Source organism: Sminthopsis crassicaudata, chromosome 3 (genome assembly GCF_048593235.1).
Source record: "Sminthopsis crassicaudata isolate SCR6 chromosome 3, ASM4859323v1, whole genome shotgun sequence".
NCBI lineage: Eukaryota > Metazoa > Chordata > Mammalia > Dasyuromorphia > Dasyuridae > Sminthopsis > Sminthopsis crassicaudata.
In genome coordinates this window covers 342492300-342514733 of record NC_133619.1, presented here as the reverse complement: position 1 = coordinate 342514733, position 22434 = coordinate 342492300, and the positions used below count along the sequence as shown (strand labels likewise).

At 32.9% G+C, this 22434-nt stretch overlaps 1 protein-coding gene across 3 annotated transcripts in view; it reads left to right on the top strand.

Moving 5' to 3' along the window:
• STAG1 (STAG1 cohesin complex component) overlaps nt 1-22434 on the top strand; it is a 318115-nt gene that overhangs the window by 178372 nt on the left and 117309 nt on the right. For all 3 annotated transcript variants that reach the window (XM_074301602.1, XM_074301601.1, XM_074301603.1), the window contains 2 exons: nt 8213-8289; nt 15804-16008. In XM_074301602.1, the coding sequence (XP_074157703.1) occupies nt 8213-8289; nt 15804-16008 (282 nt within the window). The remainder of the gene's footprint in view (nt 1-8212; nt 8290-15803; nt 16009-22434) is intronic.

The following is a 22434-nucleotide window of genomic DNA, read 5'->3' as shown; positions in this document are numbered from 1 at the left end:
TTCCACTGAACCGTTTGTATAACCACTCTTCATTGTTCAGCATTGTTTATCAATATTATAGTGTTCCTTGAAATAATTTGAATGTATTTTCATTTGTAAAATAAAGTACATATGTACTGTTTTATGTTCATGAAGTGATAATGAAATGTCAGCATAGCATGTGCTTACCTTATCATTTTTAGGCAGTTAACATTTTTAGGTCAATGCCCCTTTTAAAATTCTCATTTGTTTACTTATTTTTATATGGACTTATTTTGCTTGATTTGTTACTTAACTATCTTATCTTAATTAAGCATTGGTTGAGTGTCTATTGTGTTCAATAAATTCTTCTGGTTTCTGGAGGTTTATGATTACTTATCTCCTTAGATTAGCCTAGGGGTTCACAAACTATGGCCCTCACTCTAAATCTTTCCCAGTAACTGACCAGCTATATAAAAAGAGGACTGGGAGGAGGGATATATTTGGCCTGAGGGGCCACAGTTTAGCAGCCTCTGGACTAGACTTTAGTCTTAGGACTTCTTTTCAAGATTGTATGCAATTAGCTTTAATGAATAAACATTAAGTTTGTATGGTCTTCCTTTTCATAAAAGAAAAATACTTTATGCATAGTATAACCTTAGTAAATACACTATGTCTTTTTCCATGAAAAAGAATGGGAAAGTTAACTTTTATCAGATTTCTGGATCTATCGCTAATATTTATTATAAAAAACAAAGCCCAATGGATAATGCAGTGCCTAGGAAACCTTGATTATCAGCTTTACCTCCCTATTCTCATTAGTGACACCATATAAGCAAGCATTTTTATACTTGCAAATATATATGTTATATTACACTTTTTGACATTAGAAGTATGTTTTGCTGCTGTCTTTTAATAGTTTACATAGATGATAAAATTGACTTTTGTAATTATCTTTATTTAAAAAGTTAAAGGTAGTACTGGGCTTGGAATCAAAAAGGCTCAACTTCATGAATTCATATTTGGCCTTAGCTGTGTGACCCCTGTCAAGTCACTTAACTCTGTTTGTCTCATTTTCCTAATCTGTAAAATAAACTAGAAAAAGAAATGGCGGGCTACTTCTATATCTTTGCCAAAAACTCCAAATGATTTGGACACTACAGAAATGCCTGAAGAACAGCAAATTCGATCAAAAGCCATTATGATATGCCAATTTGTGCTAGATTCTACTAGATACACTATAGAGAACTATAGTTACACTCATTGCCCTTTAACATTTTTGTGCTTTAAAATAAGTTTGTACACAAAATGAGATTATTAAGATATAATATAAAGTATCTATAAAAAAAATCTTATATGTTGATTTGTTTAGTATGTATGTAGTCTTAAAAAGTTGAGTATATCATTTTGATAAATTTAACCAATACTGTGTCCTTGTGGCTGTACATTTATATCACAAATATAAGATTTGCTGAATTGATTATCATCATTTAAAGATGGGAAGCCTTTGATGAATACTTTTTTAACATTTTAAATTGATAATTTAAGTTCAAGCTTATTTATATAATTGATATCATTTAAAACAACAGCAAGAAAGCTTAATGAATAGAGAAGAAAGACCAAAAAGCACTGCAGAACAGTGATAATGAAATAGATTAAGATTTGCTGAATTGATTATTGCCATTTAAAGATGGGAAGCCTTTGATGAATACTTTTTTTTAACATTTTTAATTGATAATTTAAGTTCAAGCTTATTCATATAATTGATATTTAAAACAACAAGGAAAGCTTAATGAATAGAAAGATCAGACCAAAAAGTTCTGCAGAACAGTGATATTGAAATAGATTGTCAATTGGGAATTAATAAAGTAAATAAAGTGTTTTATACTGTCTTCTATTTCTGAGAACTCTCCCTACTCACCCATTTCCTGTATTTACACTGTTTTCTAGATGAAAAAGACCTTAGATAAGATCTAATTTAGCATTCCCCTCACCTCCTTTTTAACATATTAGCTAACTAAGTTATAGTAAGATAAAAAAAATAACTTCCTATGGGGCATAGAGTTCATTAATGATATGACAGCATATTAAATACTTGTCTCCAGATTCGTGATACTTTTATCCTTATATTTGTTTTATTCCCTTATGACATTAACTCAATGCCTTATAATTTTATCTTCTGGTGTCATTTCTGTATTCAACTACACATTCAAGGTAATTACCAAACCCAGAGACATTTCTTCATTCTTGAATTTTCTGTAGTTTTGTACACTATTGACCAATCTTTTTTTCATTATCTTCCTGCTTCTATTTGAGCTTATTCTAGCCATTCCTATTTAAGTAACTCCAACTCCTTGTGTTCTTCTCAAAATGCATGCATATCCTGCTAGTCTTATGAAGTTTTAGAATAGAAGTTACTCTTACCTTTGGTGGCACTCTTATCCTGACTTTGTCACTATGCTTTGCTACATGGAAATAAAAATACTTTAAAAAGTTGGTTATCAGAATATGTCCTGGATGACATATATGACATGGTTTATAATGTGTCTTTCTGCTCCATTACAAACATAATTGGGAGTTGTGTCAGTTGACTGTTTTATGAAATATTTGAGTTTAACATGTTACCTTTTGTATTCATTTGCCAAATTATTGCCCACATTACACCATATTCTTTCTTAAATATTCTTAAATAGTATTTTATTTTTCCAAATACATGTGTAGTTTTCAACATTTATTTTTTTTACAATTGTATATTCCAAATTTTTCTCCCTCCGACCCTTATCTGCTCCAAGGCATCAAACAATTTGATAAATATGTTCAGTTTTTTAAAAACATATTTCTTTATTTGTCATGATATACAAGAAAAAGCAGATGAAAAGAGAAAAAAACATGAGAAGTGGGGGGAAAGCAAGCAAACAGCAACAGCAGCAAAAATTGAAAACACTTATGTTTTGATCCATATTTGGTCTCCATAGTTTTCTCTCAGGATGCGAATCCATCCCAAGTCTGTTGGAATTGCCTTGGATCACCTCATTTTTAAAAAGAGCCAAGTCCATCACATACTTTTGTTAGTGTGTAGAGTATCAGTAAGCTGTTTACACATGAGCATATTTGAAATTTTAAATCACTCATAATTGAATAATATTACTTGACTCTAGTTAGCATCTGCTGTAGTTCCTGATATCATTTTTCTGTAGCATATGCACAGTTGACATAAATATGAAAAATTGTGATAAGGACCCAAAAGAAGTGAAGGTGAAACAGGAATTAATTGGTCTCCCCTGTCCACCTTTTTCTATACTCCTCTTACCTTTTTTACCATTATTAAGAAAAAGAAGGGAGTATACATTTATATATCTAGCTACTATTTGCCAGGTACTGTGTAAAAGATTTTTTTAATAAATATTAGGTCATTTGATACTAACAACAAGCCTTAGAGGTATGTCCTATTGATGAGGTAACAAGTTGAGGTAAATACCTAATAATGAGGTATATACCTCAATAGGATTAACTGAGGTCTAGTGGCAGGATTGGGGTACAGGGAGTCACACGGAGCTCCCCTGCAACCTCTTAGGATTTGACACAAAGATATAAAGTTAAATCAGGTCTAGCGGCAGCAAGAGTCCCCTGTAAATGAATTTACAGGCCGAAAACCTAGATGGGTAAAAAGATGTTTATTGCCAGGTTTGGAAGCAAGGTTAAGGTCTGGTTAGTAAAAAGGCATTAGATAGAGGAAGATTACGCCGAAAGCAGCGGGACAGAGTCTCTGATGCAAGGATCTTGGCTGGCATCTTTCAACTCTCTGATCAAAGATGATTCTGGCTTTGGTGTTTTTATCTGCTTGAAGAAGCCATATGGATGGAGCTCAGGTTGATTCCTGGAAGGCCAGATTTTTTTGGCAGGCTTTTCAGATAAAAAAGAAACTGTTTTGGGGAAACCTGAGCAGATAGTTGGGGGTTGGGTACAGGCCCAAACTGGCTCAGATACTGATCTCTCCCCTTGGGGTTTTGACCAGATCTTGTAAATTAAAGATCAGTCCCAAAGGTAGATCAGACAAGGAATCTTAAAAGGGGCTACGCCCGCATCACTATATTTCCTCATTTTTCAGTAGAGGAAACATAAGCAAATAAAAGTTAAGTGACTTGATAAGTGACACATTGTTAATATGTATTACAAGCTGAATTTGAACTCGACTTCTTAACTGGGGGTTCAGGTATTCTATCCAATATACCACCAGCTGCCTCAAAATTATTTGCCTAATCTTAGTAATTTAGGCTACCACAGGGTAATAGATTTAGTGGAACAACATTTCTATTCCATTGGTACTTTCTATAGCATCAATGCATTCAATAACCACCATATGTAATTTTATTAAAGGATTAAAGAGAAACCAACTTTTCTCTTAAAATTGACTTTTAAGTACATTTTCTATTACCCAAACCTGTTTTATATTCCCTTTCCCTTGGTCAGAATCCCTGAAATCAATCTGCTTCCCTTATTCATATCTTTTATCTCATCCCCCTCTCTACTTCATCACTTCTGGTCTTTCTCCCCTAAGTTTTATTTCACTTTCTTTGTCTCATTCATCTGATATTTTTCCACATTCTCCATCTCTCCTGTTTCTGATTCTCTCATTAAATTCAGCTACAATCTTTGAACATATTCAGATAGGTCCTGAACTCCCTGGAAGATGTAGATCCCTGATCTTAAATTCTGCAGTCTTCAAAATATTCCCTTACTACTATCTCATAATTTATTCTCAAGAAACTTATCCAGTTTTTTATTGAAATCAATAGAAATTCTCAGACTTACCATTCGCTTTACAAAATCAGAATTAAAGACTATGTACACATTCCTTCTTCCATAGGTACCCTTTCCTAGGCTCTTTCTCAGCTGCTAGTAACCTCCAGTCTGGGATTATCTTCCATTTACTTTTGTTGTTTCTCCCATTAAAGTATGAAGGCAGAAAATTTTGCCTTTTTTTGTATCCCCAGTGCTTACCCCAGGCTTGGCATATGGTACCTAATACATTTTATACATATGTACCTAATACATTTTTTTTGATTCATTGATATACCTATACCTGCATTAAAATATTACTAAGACAAGAGATACAAATAATATTTGACAGTAAAAATTCATTTTATGTTTAAATTTCATAAAGTTGGTTTTTAGAGGAAATTCAGAAGCATTACTTTATAGATTATTTTCTATAATTTATTTATAGTTTCATAATTTAACATTAATATATACATGATAAAATGGAGGGGACGTTGTCTCTGAAGTTAGACAAGGACCTATGTTTAACTCCTGCTTGAATGACCTTAACCAAATTACTGAGGCCCTCTGAATCTCATTTCTATGAGTTTCCTCATTTCTAAAATGAGACATTTGGCAGGATTCTAAGAAATTAGTGAAGCATGCTACTCCCACCCCTTTCTGATATTGCAATGATAGACTCAAACTTAATTATAAAATGAAGACAGAATGGTTAGAATTTATTTTGCTCAACAGTGCCAATTTATTGGGATTTTTTTGTTCCTGTTTTTCAGTGTGGGTTTCCTTCCAAAAGAAGAAAAGAGAATCACTGGAGCATTTTAAGTTAACAGAAAAACCCAGAAGGAAAGTTAGAAGAGATAATAGACAAGTAGAACACTTATGAAAGTTAAATTCCAAATTTATCAGAAACTTGAAAAGCTGATATAATTGAAATTTGCAGCACAGGATGATCAAAAAGTTGAGAACCTGTGTTGACAAGAAGGATTATGGTGCTATGGAAACAAATAGGGATTGACGACAAAATGCCTTCAGTTTTGGATATGTTAAATTAGAAATGACATCCAGTTTGACATGTCTACTAATTACCCCACTAATTCAGGCTGTTGTCATTTTTGATGTAGTCTATAGTAACCTTCTATTTGATCTTTCTTCCACCAGTTAGTCTCCTTTCCCATCCATCTTCCAAGTGATTGCCAAATTGGCATTCTAAAAGCTCTCAGGTCTGACCCTGCCTTTTACTTTTTCAAAAAAAGTTTTATTGCCTTCTTATTGGTTATTGGTTAAATGCAAATTGTTTTTAGACATTTAAAGCCCAGAATGATTAGTTGATTACTACCCTTATTATGTAGTGTGTATTCTAGCTAAAGTTGCTATTTTTCATAACAAAGTATTAGTTTGCCACCATGCCTCTTCAATAGCCATTCCTTGTCTACAATGCTCTTCATTGTCCCCTCCATGTCCTTCAAATCCCCATCTCCCATCAAGTCTCCCTCTGCCTCATAGAAGAAACCTTTGAACTCTTCTATGCATAGAAACCTCTTCCCACTGTTCATTCCCATTCTCATCCACCATAAGAGTATGCAGCATTTTTATTTATTTATTCATTCATTCATTTATTTATTTTAGTGCAAAGTTATTTCAAGGAACTCCTTGTGAAAAAGCTCCCTCTAGAAATGAGATTGCAACTATTACTAAACTTAGAGCTGTCAACAGTTTGCTGGAGTTTCAAGAGGCTTCTTGTCAAAATTAACAGTTATATCTGAAAAGCAGATCTTGAACCTAGATATTTCTGACCTGTGAGCTTTAAGTTTTGTGTTCCTCTCACCTGGGTTTTGGCTTCACTTGTGTACATATCGTTTTTCCTAAGTAGAATGTAAGCTCTTTAAATAGTGCTAACTGTAGTCTTTCTTCTCATGGCATTTCCAGTATTTAAGCACATAACTGAAACTTGTCATTTAATAAATTAAATTAAACAGAATTTTCTTTTACCTGTTTAAAAAAACTTTATTAAATGTCTCATTTATGGAGGATGTACATTATGATGTAATAAAGATATAAAACTTGCCTTCTAGTCAGGATAAGCTGCATTGTCTTACCTTTGACATGTGTTGGTGTGATTCTGCACAGGTTATTTAACATTTTAAAACTCTGGGCTACTCTCTATACAGACCATTTGCCCCATCTGTAATAATAAGAGCTTCTTCATTGAGAACTTTCTGTTCTGTATAATGAAAAACATTGTACCTTCACCCCAGAAATACAAGAATTGTATTGGTCATAGAATTTTAAATTCTTCAATCTTTAAATCTTTACATTTTTAAATTGTTTATATCCTTTTGGGTTATCAAGTTTTTTAGGCACTTAAAGTTTTTTGAAAATTCTTTGGAGTAATTGATAAATGGTCAAAGGATGTGAATACACAATTTTCAGATGAAGAAATTAAAACCATTTCTAGTCATATGGAAAGGTGCTCTAAATCACTGTTGATCAGTGAAATGTAAATTAAGATACCTATGGGATACTACTACATACATCTCAGATAGGCTAAGCTGACTAGAAAAGATAATGATGAATATTGGAGCAGATGTGGGAAAACTGGGATACTACATTGTTGGTAGAACTGTGAATGAATCTAGCCATTCTGGACAACATTTAGAATTATGCTCAAAAAATTATCAAACTATGCATATTCCTTGATCCAGCAGTGTCTCTTTTGGGCCTATATTCCAAAGAGATTTTAAAGGAAGGAAAGGGACCCACATGTGCAAAAATGTGGCAGCCCTTTTTGTAGTAGCAAGGAACTGGAAACTGAGTAGATGCCCATGTTGGAGAATGGCTGAATAAGTTACAGTATATGAATGTTATGAAATAATATTGTTCTATAAGAAATGATCAACAGGATGTTTTCAGAGAGGCCTAGAGACATTTACATGAGCTGATGCTAAGTGAAATAAGCAGAACCAGGAGATCATTGTACAGGGCATAAGAAGATTATACGATATCAATTCTGATGGACATGACTGTCTTCAACAATGAGATGATTGAGGCCAGTTTCAATGATCTCTTGATGAAGAGAGCCATCTACATCCAGAGAGCAGACTGCAGAAACTGAGTATGGATCATAACATAACATTCTCATTCTTTTCGTTGTTTGTTTGCATTTACTCTTGGATTCTCTTACTCAAAATGTGGTTATACTTAGAGTAGGAGAAGTTAAGGTGATCTTTCTCTCTTATTTGTAACTATTTATAGAAGTTATAAGTATATTATTAAAAAATAGAAATGTGGCATCAACTTCTTTCTTTTCTAAGAAGATTATTATACTATTTTTTTTTTGTGTATGTGTGTGTGTAGGATAATTTTAGAATAAAAGTACTAAAGTTATTCAGAATATTCAGTATTATAGAAATTATTTGTAATGTTAAATTTGATTTATTGTTACTATATTTAAAGAATTACAATTCTGTCTTTGTAGGTACTGTGAGAATTGAAATGTTCAGAAATATGCAGAATGCAGAAATCATCAGAAAAATGACAGAAGAATTTGATGAGGTACAGTTTATATTTACACAGATAAGGGTTTCAAAATGCAATTGTTTCTTGGGTTTATGTGATCTGTTTTAATTTTTTTTTTAACCTTCATTAGCATTATAATTTAAATAAAGATCCACTCTACATTTCTTTAATAGTTCACATTTATGTGTTTAGCTTTATGTTTAGTATGAGTTTGATTGATGAAACAGGTTAAGTTTTTTCAGGTGCAAGAATGAGTTGGTTGTTGTTCTCCATCATCTAAGAGGAGCAAAGTAGGAACGCTATGTTGGGGTCAAACTACAATGTGTCTGACTATGGCTGAGCAGGATACTATAAGCTTGGAAGATTGTACCACAAGTCATGCATAAATATTCCATATGAGCATTTCAGGGGGAGACATCTCTAAATTTGTAAAATGTTTGTGGTCAACAATTTTAGCTTTAGTTTTTTAAATTTTTTTATCTCCCAGCAGTGCTTCTAAACCATCACTAATGAGCTATCAGTAGTATAAGAAAAATGAAGGTAATATTTTAGCTGTGATCCACAGGATATTAGATTTATACAAAAAAAAAAATGTGCAAAGTCTAGGTTTTTAATGGGCTGTACTTTTTGAATGTCCAGGTGACACAGTGAATAGAATGTCTATTTCCATAGCCAGGGAAAACTTATCTTTCTGAAATCAAATCTAGCCTTGGATATTTATTAGACAGATGGCATACACTTTAACCATTAAGCCTTGAGACCTCCATAGAGCTAGATTTCCTTTCTAAGTACCTAAAAGGTAATAAAAAATAACTCTTATGAGCTGTGTACTTTAGATATGACAATTTACAAATCAGCTTCATGGTTGGTCCGCATTGTTATAAAAATTCCTTTTGCATCCAAGCACACACATAGAAGGATGTTGTTGGTATCTATAATATAATTGGCAAGAAAATTCTACTGAGGAAATTTTTTAATCAATGTAGATTGGCAACTGACTTTTAAACTTATATTTTTGGTCTGTGTCTACTGTTACAAATGCATAATAAATTCTCCAATTCACCATCACAACACTTTGAAAAACTTATTATTTCTGTGTAGATCAGCATTATGCTTCCATTGGCTTGGTAATGATCTCTTACTTTCAAACTTGTTAATTTGACATCTTACCTACAGTTATATTAAGGCTTTATTGCAATGAATAATTGCATTATTAGGACCTATTAATGGGCCACGAATAATAGTAAGCTCTGGAAATGCAAGAGGTAAAAATGCAGTTTGTATACTATTGTGCCCTTTGCCAAGTGCCAAAATTTTCATACTTCTGCTGTTTTTCCCCTTTATTTCTTGTTGTGAAATAACAGCCAAAGCCCAGAATCAGGAACCTAGGCTTAATTACTAAATTGGTGACAGCAAATTTATATTCTTTCCTAAGCAACTACTTTTTAATTGCATAGTGGCATTCTGCCAAATTCATGTTAAAATAATTGTTTTTTGTGGTCATTTTTATTAAAGCATGATAGAATCTCTGCTAAAAAAAAAAAAAGTGATGAATAGATTTAATGGAACTTAATTTTAGTTAGTCCTTTTTGTTAAATCCTTGATTAAAATTTAAAAATCTCTTCAAGCCTATAGGATGATAAGTAGCTTCCGAACATTATCTATTTTGATTCAAATTGATGAAATGTTTCACGTTGAGTAGATCCAACATGGTATCATAAAATGTTTCTTTTCTTCATGATTTCCATGGAGAATATGGGCAATTTTGAGAAAATTAATGGGAAACAAATTAATATAGAGAATAAAGAGCAAATCTAGGAGTCAGGGGAGGACTTGGATTAAAGTCCTACCTTTGGTACATCTTAGCTTTGTAACCCTGGACATTTTACTTAATTCTTAGAACCCCCTTCCCTTCTCAGATGATTCTCTAAGATAGAAAAGTGTCATAATAATTGTTGATTAGGCTTGATGAAAGAAGTTGATTTCCTTGATAAGTATTCTATACCAATGACATTCAAACTCCCCAAACCAAAATGCCTACTAGTCCACTCTTTACTATTTTTGGGGCAGTACTGAAATTTGTATTCCTAATGTTGTGCATTGGTAGCATTGGACTTGAAATTAAGAGGTATGCATAGGAAAGTTCTTGTTAATGTTCCTCCTAAAAATATCTTCCAAGAGAAATCAGTTTGGAGCTTGTACAAGCAAATGGATTTTTCCTCTCCCCACTTCCACTCCCTTTTTTTTCGGTGAATTATTTAAGTTAGATTATATATAAAGAAATTCTAGGTATTGGGTAGCCAAGTGATACATTGGATAGCGTACCAGGCTTGCAGTCAGAATGGCTCATCTTCTGAGTTCAAATATGGCCTCCAATCCTTAACTACTTATATGATGCTGGACTAGTTCCTTATCCTCTTTATGTGACCTCAGAGGTCATCTTGTTGAAGTTCATTGCTTTACAAAAAGAAAAAGTGCATTTCCATTAGTAGAACTAATCCTCACATCCCTTTTTGGAATTCTTTCTGATTGTTATCATGATTGCCTAACTTTTGGAATGGGATCTTAATTAGCAAAATAATTTCCCCCATATATACTTCACGATAGGTACAATTAGCTGAAGTGCGTCATTTTCTTCAAAATAAATATATACAATAAAAATACACATTCTTAATAATAAAAAAAGATGAAATGAGACCTGATTATAATTTTAAAAAGATGTCATAAGGAATTCCTATTATAATTGTCATCCAGCCTCAGATGCCTCAGGCAAAGGGGGGGGTATATATTAGGTTCTTAAAATACAAAATTCAAATTGAATATAATTTCTGTCCTCAAGGCATTTATTTATAGTTCAGTAAAGAGAAGTGTGTTTAGCAAACAACACTTTAAGAAATATTTTTAAACACCAGCTTTTTGTGAAATACTAACTATGCTAGACATTGGGGATACATAGGTAAAATAATTTCAGAAACCTTGTCTCACATTTACAATCTAATAAATACCAAGAAAAATAAAAATTGCCCCAGTAAAAACATAGGAAAGGAGAGAAAACATTTTCAGTTTGAGGAGCCTGAGCAATGTCAAGGAGGAAGAGATCACTCAGACAATCATACTTCAATTTTAACTTAAATGAATTGAGCATAAGGTGATTACATATCTTATTAGAGTATTTCCTTTGGATGATATGTGTTTAAAAATAGCATTTCATTTTGCATTCCAATTTTTTTTAAAAGCTTCTTTTGCATTTGGCCAGTTGAATTCTCTTGTTCATTGCATTTTTTTTTCCATTTCACTAATTCTATTTTTCAACTAATTGGTGTCATCTCTATTTTGTAAGGAGTTATATGCTTTTTCCATTTCATCAAATCTATTTTGTAGATTTTTTTTTAAGGAGTTTTCTTCAGATAATTTCTGTTTTTCCTTTTCCATACCCTCTTGCAAAGATCTTGTTGACTTTCTCCATTTGTCTTCTAACTATTAAGATCCTTTTTGAGATCTTCCAAGAAGGCCTTGTGAAGTGGGGACCAACTCATATTACCTTTCATCTGGAGTTGATTTGCCTTTGGGAATCTCAGGGTTTGAGTTCTCCATAAAAGTTGTCTGTGGTCAGAGTTCTTTTTTACTTTTTTGCTCTGTTCTTTTTCTTTTTTTTTTTTTTAAAGGGTTGAGATCTGCTCTGAAGGCAAAGGAGCATAGCTGCTTTAGTTTGTCCTGGGGTGATGTTTCTAACTGACTTCTGGTGCTGGGGAATTGTGGCCAGGTGCTGAGTTCTTTCAGGCTTAGTGGCTTAAATTTTGCTTTTTGTATTGGCTTTTGAGTGTCATGCAGCAAATCTAGTAAGTCACCCACTGTAACCAGGGCAGAAAAGCCTAAAAGATTCAGAGAAGGTTTCCCAGCAATGCTCTGGGCTCCCTACATACACTAGGGTCTGGGCTCTGCAGTGTCTCCCCTGCCTGATTGAAACAGACCTGTTCTGAAGTTCTTCCAAAGTATCTTCTTCTAGAAATGTATTGTACTCCAAATATTTTTGAGTTCTGTAGCTTCAGAACCACTTTAGAGGCTAACTGTTGTTGGTTTGAGAGGAGGTCACAGAAAGTCATGTCTTCTTTCTGCCACCCCTTGCATTCCATTCTTGATATGTTAAGATTAGGTTTAAGGTTTTTGATTATCAAGTTTTTATATATATTTCTTAATATCAGCTTCATTTCTGAATATCACCATCCCATATAAGCAAGGTAGTCCAGTGGATAGAACACTAGACCTGGAAATATGGAGAGAACCTAGTTCAAATTTTAGCTTCATATACTTACTAGCTGCATGGCATTGGGTAAGTCACTTGCCCTCTGTTTGCCTTAGTTTCCTCATGTGTAAAATGTAGAAAATAATAACACCTATCTCCTAAGGTTGTTATAAAAACCAAAAGAAGAAAAAATTTATGAAGCGTTCTGCAAACTTTAAGGTGCTATATAAAGGCCAGCGATTATTATTAGCTATCATAGAAAAAACAACTCTCTTCATTCACAATCTCATTTTTCTCACTCTTGTAATTCTCTACCAAGTTACCATCTCTCTGCAAAGTTACCACTGATCTCTTAATTGCTAGATTTAATGACCTTTTCATACTTCTCATCCTTTTATATCTCTGCAGTCTTTGATGCCATTAATAGCTCTTTCTTCTTTGATACTTCTCTCTGGTTTTCAGGACATTTCTTTCTCCTATTTCTTTTACTTCTTATCTGATCATTGATTCTTATGTTCTTATTTTCTGGATTACATAGTTATCATTAAAATTCCTTAGTTTTTATTTTAACTTTTTTTTGTTTTGTTTTGTTTTAGTGGTGATTTGTCTAGAATGCATTTCATACTTTTTTTTTTTTACCTAAAAGAGACTGCATTGAAATGTATAGTACAGATGACCTTAGGACCTATTGTCTCCTTAAACCAAAAAGTCTGCACTTATTAATAACTTCATGCCTTGAAAGCACAGTCGTAGAGCAGTACATATGAAAAAACGTGCTGTAAATCACTATTGATTAGAGAAATGGAAATTAAGACAACTCTGAGGTACCACTTCAAACACCTCAGATTGAATAAAATGACAAGAAAAGGTAATAATAAATGTTATAAGGGATGTGGGAAAACTGGGACATGGAAGTTGTGACATGATCTAACCATTCTGGAAAGCAATTTGGAATTAAGCCCAAAGGGCTATCAATTGTGCATACCCTTTGATCTGTTAGTGTTTCTCCTGGGCCTGTATCCCAGGAAGATCATAAAAAACAGAAAAGAAGTCACGCAAGCAACTAAAAACTAAATGAATGCCCAATTTTTTATATTGTGTCCTGTTTTCTAAAGCCCCCACACCAGGTAATTAAAATATTGTATCTTGCTTTCTAGAGCCCCCATGCTGGGGTTATTAAGATATCATCTTAAAGGAGAAGTGTTGAGGCAAGACTCCTGAAGAGGCTGGAAAAATGGGAGTCTGTTTATTCCCAGTTCTTTCCTCTTTTTAAACCCTAACACTCTTATGTAACCAAAACAACACTGGGCATGTAATAAGTATATACTGTGCATGTGGAACCATATAAACAACTTGCTATTGTATGTAGTTTGCCACCCTATATCACTTTGCTTCAGTCACAACACAGGTTACTACCCCTGACTTTTCAGGGAAGGCCAAGAGCCCTTAGAGGAGATGAGGAGCTGAATCAAACATTGTAAGCACCTTCCCTCTGGGCTGAAGGGTCTTATACCCTTTGTTTACTTAAGGATTTTAAAATATAATTGTGAGAAATTTATAATTTATTTCTTATAATTTTTGTGTTGTGATCTTTTTTTTAACAAGAGATTATATTTTATTCTAAAAATTTAATAGTTTTTAAATTTTCCAAATACATCCAAAGATAGTTTTCCACATTCATCTTTGCAAAACCTTGTGTTCCAATTTTTTCTCCTTCCCTTCCCTCTTTCCATCTCTCCTACATAGCAGATAGTCCAATATAAGTTTAAAATGTGCAATTCTTCTCAACATTTCAATATTTATCATGTTAAGAAAAATCAGCTCATAAGGGGGAAAAAACCACAAGAAAGAAAAAAAGCAAAATACAGCAACAGAAAGTGAAAGTACCATGATTTGAGCTCCATTCAGTCTCTCTCTCTAGATATGGATGGCTCTTTCCATCTCAAGTATATTGGAATTGATCTGAATCACTTTATTGTTGAAAAGCCAAGTCCATCCAAGTTGATCTCATAATTTTGTTGTTTCTGTGTGATGTACTCTTGCTTCTATTCACTTCACTTAGTATCAATTCATGTAAATCTTAACATGATTTTCTGAAATCAGCCTGCTCATCATTTCAATAATGTTCCAATGCTTTAATATATCATTACATATGGTGGACATCCACTTAATTTCCAACCCCTTGCCTGAACAAAAAGGTCTGCTACAAACACTTTTTACCTATGGGTTCTTTCCTATTTTTTTATGATCTCTTTGGGGTACAGACCCAGGAGCAGCACTGCTGGATCAAAGAGTATGCACAGTTTGATTGAAATCATAGCTCCAAATTGTTCTCCAGAATGATTGAATAAGATCACAACTCCACCATCAGTGCACTGATAGCCCAGTTTTCCCACATCCCCTCCAATTTTTATCATTGTCTTTTTCTATCATCTTAAGAGTCTGAGAGGTGTGAAGTGATACCTCATGTTTATCTTCATTTGCATTTCTGCTTCCCTTCTAATCTTGGCTACATTGGTTTTGTTTGTACAAAACCTTTTAAAATTTAATGTAATAGAAATTTGTCTATTTTTTTTTTCTTGAGGCTAGGGTTAAGTGACTTGCTCAGGGTCACACAGCTAGGAAGTTTTAAGTGTCTGAGACCATATTTGAACTCGGGTCCTCCTGAATTCAAGGCTGGTGCTCTATCCACTGTGCCACCTAGCTGCCCCCGAAAATTGTCCGTTTTTTCATTTCATAAAGTCCTCTATAAATTCCTCCCTTCTCCACAGATCTGAGAGGTATACTATCCCTTTTTCTCCTAATTTGCTTTTAATATTGCCTTTTATTTGCAAATCATGAACTCATTTGACTTTATTTTGGTTATATGATGATAAATGTTAGTCAGTGCATGGTTTCTGCCATAGTATTTTCCATTTTTCCCAGAAACTTTTATCAAATAGTGAGTTTTTATCCCAGAGGCTGGAGTCTTTGGGTTTATCAAACACTAGATTCCTCTTCAATGTATAAATATGATGCTGCTTGCTACATATATGTATGTATGTGTACATAAAATATGGCTTAATGACTCATCAAATATTTAATGTCTTTAAGTGTAATGAAATTTTCCAGATTACCTGTTAATATCCTTGTTGTTTTTGATAGTTTTATGAAAGCTAATATTACAATTGTTACTCCTGCCTTTATTTTTTTCAAAATAGAGTAAGTTCTAATAAACAAAGATAATGCTGCCCATGTAAGGGAGCAAGGTTTATGACACATATTTTGATGCAGTTTAATGTTTGTTTGTTTGTTTTTTCTCTTGTAGGACAGTGGTGATTATCCCCTAACCATGCCTGGACCTCAGTGGAAAAAATTTCGCTCTAACTTTTGTGAATTTATTGGAGTTCTGATTCGGCAGTGTCAATATAGCATCATTTATGATGAGTATATGATGGATACAGTTATTTCCCTTTTGACTGGTTTATCAGATTCACAAGTCCGAGCTTTTAGGCATACAAGTACATTGGCTGGTGAGTAAGTTTTGTTTTATTAGCTTTTCTTCAATATTATTGAATTTGGCTTCCCTTCATTAAATTAGCTTCTTGAAGCTAAATATTTGTTATAAAATAACCATTATACTATTGCAAAGAAACATACTACTTTATTTTCTTTGTTATATTTTTATGAATTACTTTGTTCATTTGAATTTTATGTGTATTTAATTATTAAAACTTTTTAATATACTTTTAAGTAAGCCTTCTTTATAGACCATTTACGTTTTAAGGCAGTAATTATAAAAATTCTCTGTAAATTCATGCATTTTCCCATATCTTTGTTTTATACTCAAAACTATTTTGACAAGCTTCTTAAGAGTTACTTAGGCCTTTTTGTTAGGAACTGAACTAATAATTAAGATGCTAATTTAGAAGCATTTTAAATTCATAGGTATTTATTTCTTCCTTGAGCAGTAAGGTTTTGTGTTTTGACACAGTCATCTCATTAATACGAGGACATTCTATATCAGAGTTATACAATCTTATATGAGGTATGTAAGCTTATACAAGCTACATGAATATCCTATTATTTTATACATACAGAATTGTTCATTTGATCAAAAATTGGTTGTTTTTTATATAGAAAAAAATAAGTTATTTTCACTTGTTAAAAACATTGTTTTGACACTGTGCAAACATAGTCAAATCCATTCATTATTTTTTCCCGTATTACAGTAAACTATTGCTCCTTCCATATTTCCCATTAGATCTTTCACTGAACTTTTGTTCCAAAATATAGTCATCCTGTTCATCAAATTCATGTATGTTAAAAAAAAATTGGTGGATAACAGGTAACCAACATGTATTAAACCACAACCTCCCCAGTTAATTTTAAATAAAATATATGAATTATTAGCGATTTAATTTTTGTTTAGTTACAATTTATCTACCTTTTAATTTCTTTTATGTTCTGTCTGATTTTTTGGACTTTGGCCAGTTTGTACAGCTGATTTAATAATATCAAATCTTCCTCCTCCTCCCCCCCAGGTCAATTTAAATTCCAAAACATTAACATATTGTCTTCTTATGAGACTTATGTTCAAATCATGTTTTTGAGACTTTCTGATTGTATGGATATGCGTAATATTCTTAAACATTTCATAGTCAACTTTCTGTCTGTAAAATAAAGATAATATTTCTACTGGGGTTCTTATGAGAAAAATGCTTTTTGTTAAATTTTTAAATGCTGTACATATGTGAGAAGGTATTATAGTAGCATATTACCTCTGTGGATAAAATTCCTTGGAGAAAGTGGAATGAAATAATATATACTCACATGGTACTCTATTGTCTAAATAAAAATTCTTTCTTCACAATCATACTGTGAGATTAGAAATGCATATATTATTATCTTTCTTTTACAAATGAGGTAAAATGTTACACAAAGATAAAAACTTGCTCATGATTAAATAGCTAGTAAGTATTGGAACCAAAATTCAAATCGTAGATTTCCTTATTCTACTTTAATGACATTTTGAATTACAGCATGCAGAAATATTAAGGAAGAATCATAAGCCTTAAACTGGAGAGAAAAGGAACATCTTTAATCCATTTTAAAAATAAACTTTTATTAGTTCTTTAATTTTTTTTTGCTTTAAAAATTTTAAATCTTATTGTTTTTACATTGTTTTTGATCTAATGCAAAACAGAAGCTATTAGTTTTTAGTGCAATTATTTTCATTTTTAATGTGAAATAAAGCACCATTTTCTTACCTGAAAATTTCTCCTTTTTATTAATAACTACTATGATTATTATCATTTTCCACTCCATTTTCACTTTCTTCTTTAAAATATTTTATTCTAACATTTCTTTTTCATTTTATTCTTTCTATACATAATACTGTAGCACTTAACTGGAAGTCACTCCTCCATTAATTTCAATCATTTGGAACACAACCAAGAATGTGCACTTAATCAGCTGTTTTCTTTTTCCTAAGTGCTTTAAGCCCTTCCTCTTGGTTCTCTTGATTTATTTGTACATCATTCTAACATCTTTTGTTATTTTGGCTTCTCAGCCCTTAAACAGATTAAAGGCAGAAATTAAGAGTTGAGAGCTCCAAAAAGAATTTTAAGCTACATCATGCGTTATTTTCTATAATTTTGTTATTATTTTCTCTTCTTTACTTTCCTCCCAATTTTCAACTATTTTTTTCTTCTTTTAAAATTTTAAAGTTCCTTCTAATTTTCTCTTTCTTCAAATTCCATTTATTTTGATTAAGGTTCCACGTATTTCTTTTCCTTTGACTCCAATATTTTTCTTTTTAGCTATCTAAAAAAACATTGTCTCTCTCTTCCCCTGTGTACTTTCATCATGTAACATTATATAGGGCTGCCTTGACCTTCCTTTTCCATCATCTTATCACTTTAAGAGTTAGGTTCTCTATTAGTCTTCACAGTCAAACATCAAGGAAGAATGAATAAATTATTGTTTTCATATTTAGACAACTTTTCCCAAGTATTCTGTTTTCCTTTGTATAACTAGAGTACAAATTAGAAGCTTCTGTTATTCCCATCCCTCTAGTTGGATGGTCATTATCATCTATCTCCTAAGGAAATTTTTCAGGAAATGTGGGACATATTGCTATCCTGGGATATGTCACCTTCTCTTAAACAAGGACTTGGAGGACTAAATGAGAACTTAATTCCTGATTCTGAAACTAGACTTGTCAGGATTTTATGTTCTCATATTTGTTCTATCCTTTGTTATTTGATAGTGTTATGGCCTTGGGTAGATGAAGAGATAATCGTTTTTATTCACTTTGCAGGACGAGTCTTGGGGACTAGATAAAATGGGCAGGAACATTTAATCCTCTGCTTCACTGACTATGTGCATGGAAAGTAACAAGGCAGTTATGGCCAGATATGGTTATCGTCTTTGGAATAAAATGCTCCTTGACATTGCTTATATCTTAGATGAGAAGAGAGACAATCAGGTTAGTTATCTTATTAGGGTACAGATGTGAAGATTTCCTTCAGAGATTCTTAAGTTATCTATGGCATCATTTTTAGAGTGGGCATATAAGTAGTACTTTTAATGTTGTACTCCATTTGTCCCTTTGTTTTCTTTTGGTTAATTAAAGCATTTATCCCTTTGCTTAGTGTTTATTCATTTTAGTCATTTATAAGTTGTTACATTGTAAATTATCCTACTTTTCAATAATATTGTTTAGTGCTTTTCATCTTCCTTTATAAGTTAGTTCATTTCCCCCTCCTTTTGGGTAATGTTTATTCTCACAACATTTTATCATTCTCCTGCTGCTGTTGTATTTTAACTGTGTAGTTGTAGTTCAAATATGGTTACACCATAGTTTTATAAAAAGTCATTTTCATGTTTCATCTGGAAAGTAACCTGCCTTTAACTCCTTTTGAATACTATAGTATTACATAAATGCTTATTATTATGTTACTTTTTTTTTGGCATTGCAATTTTTTGTCCATTAAGCTTATCAAGAAAGATTCTTAATATTGCTATAATTAGTTCTTTGCCCATTTTAATATAATTTGAAGATCAATTTGATTTCTGTTTTTATAGGCTTTACTGTATTTCTCAACATGTAATCCATGGGGTTTTTAAAACTAAACTTGTTAATATTATTATATAAGACCTTGCAGTATCATTACCACCACCCCATATACATTTGTCTCTATTGAACCTAGTTATAATTTTTTGGAATATGTATCTACATATGCACTATATATACATGTACACACATTTATCCCTTTTGAACTTGTTGCAGTTTTTTGGAATATATAGTGCATATATATATATATATATATATACACTGCATTATCAAAGAGAAGTTTTGTTTTACTTTTTGCTTTCTTCCTGTCAGCTTTCAAATATGTTTATGGTGACAGAATTTTGATTAACTTTATAATTTGAATCCTTTGACATATAACTATTTCATAAGACAATGTATATAATGTACTTTCAAAACATATAGAAAACAGAATTCTTTATTTTAATAATTTTTCAAATTCATAATCTTATGTGTTAAATTCTTTTTAAAAGAAAATATTTCTCATTTGCCATAATTCTATTATCTTATACCTATTTCCCACATATTGTCTTATAAAGAAGTATTTCTTTTCTAAAATAATAGTTAGGAGATGGCAATTTGCAGGGTCACTAATCTGCTGGGTTTTTATTCCAATATTTTGAATCTCCCCACTTTTTAACGCTCCCCACTTTTCAATGATTTATCAAAGATCAGTTCACTATTTTTCAAGAATATTTGCCAAGAGATCCATTCCATCTCTATCCTTGAATATCCTTGAATCTATCCTTGAATAAAGAAGCATCCTTAAGTCAGTAATTACTAATACATGATTATCAACCTGGATACATGGCGGGGGGACAGGACACATATATTCTAGACCGAATAATATTATTTTAACATTTTCTTATGCAGATATAAGCAGCGAAATATTTAGCAGAATGTAAAATTAGGAGGTCAACAACTTGAAAAATAACAGTGATTCTAAGATGACCTTGGAACACTAATTTTTTGCTCATTTTTAAATATACTTAATTATTTGACTGTATTCATTAGTATTACTTTTTTTTTAATCAAACCACTTTGCTGCTTCATTTCTTTGAGTAGAGATGTAACTTTTGTGTTTTCTTTACACATCATTTCACTAGTTCATCTATATACCATTGTTTTGTTTTCTCCCTAAGAAAATTTCATCTCACTTTTCTTTTCTTTTTTCTTCTTTTCTTTTTCTTCTTTTCTTTTTTCTTCTTTTCTTTTTCTTCTTTTCTTTTTTCTAGTTTTCTTTTCTTTTCTTTTCTTTTCTTTTCTTTTCTTTTCTTTTTTCTTTTCTTTTCTTTTCTTTTCTTTCCTTTTCTTTTCTTTCCTTTTGTGTTTTCTTTACACATCATTTCACTAGTTCATCTATATACCATTGTTTTTTCTCCCTAAGAAAATTTCATCTCATTTTTCTTTCCTTTCCCTTCCCCCTTTCCTTTTCCTTTTCCTTTTCCTTTTCCTTTTCCTTTTCCTTTTCCTTTCCTTTTTTTTAAATGGATAATCCTGGCTTGTAACGTGCTCTCCTGGCAGTTACAATTACTAGTCTGTCCTAGACCCACCAGAGTACCTTTGACCACTGTCCTTTGCAGTGTGAGCTCTACCCGGCTCGCCTCCTCTGAGGCCTTCTAAGGTCTCTGGCCACAATCTCTTGAATCTATAGCTTAATAACCGGTAGCGCACTCAAGAACAACCACGTGTAATCTTAAAAGCCTTTATTATACCTACTCACATAATGCCCTAGCTGATGCCCTGACTTGTTGGTTCCCTGGTGAACACCTGGTTAGAAGACCCACGTGTTCACTACCAAAATCCTTACCTCTTTCGGCTACCCATCTTGGCTTGGCCACCCAGGCTAGGAGCCAGGGTGAACAGCACGAGGTTAAAGAGGGCGGTTGCTGCCTGCAGTGGGCTTACATAGGGCCTGTGAGGTCACACACACAGCCAATCAGCGAGAGAGTCACCCATTACGAAACTATCTCAATATGGCCAGGATCCCGCCCAAGGGCAGTCCTAATATCCACAGAAATTACTTCCGGTCCTCAATCTCCCGATGCACTGTGTCCGCCCATTTAAAGGGCCCTTACAATTCCCTTTCTCTTGTTTTGCGGGAACCGCACATCTCACCAAGCTAAACTTTTAGCACCAGCTATAGTTCACTTGATCCATGAGATGACAGTGTTATGCCCAAGGAGGTACAAAGCAGCAGATCAGTAAACAGAAGTATGACAATGAGAACCAGGCTCAACAGTGGCCCAAGTGTTCAACCCATTCATCAAAGTCATACTCGAGATAATATGCCAAAGAGGTTGGATGCCAATGAGGTAGGATGTCAACACTGAGGTGGGAAGTCAACAAGGTAAAACATCACAATTCTAGTTAACAAATATCAGTAGGTAGGTTGTCACAATTCTAGTTACATTTATCACAGTTCTAGACCAATTCTAGTTTCTTACAATTTTCTGTTGCACTTTTCACACTCCTAGAACAATTCTAGCTTATCACAATTCTCAATTGCACTTGTCACAATCCTAGAACAATTCTAGTTTATCAAAATTCTCAATTGCACTTTTCACAATTCTAGAACAATTCTAGCTTATCACAATTCATTAGAGGTGCCAACTGGCCCAGTCACTGGCCAAAGACTAAGGCAGACACCTACATGTCTGGGGTAGGAGGATCAATAGCAGCTGAAGTTAGTGCTACCCCTTTAAGATGGGTATTTGAAGGTGAAACAGGAGTTTTTACTCCTTTTATAGTTGAAAAAATCCCCATCAATCTGTGGGGAAGAGACATTTTACAACAATTAGGGTTAAAAATGAGTACTTCGGTTTTTTAGGCAGGGCTGCTGTTGAAGGCCTGCCAACACTTT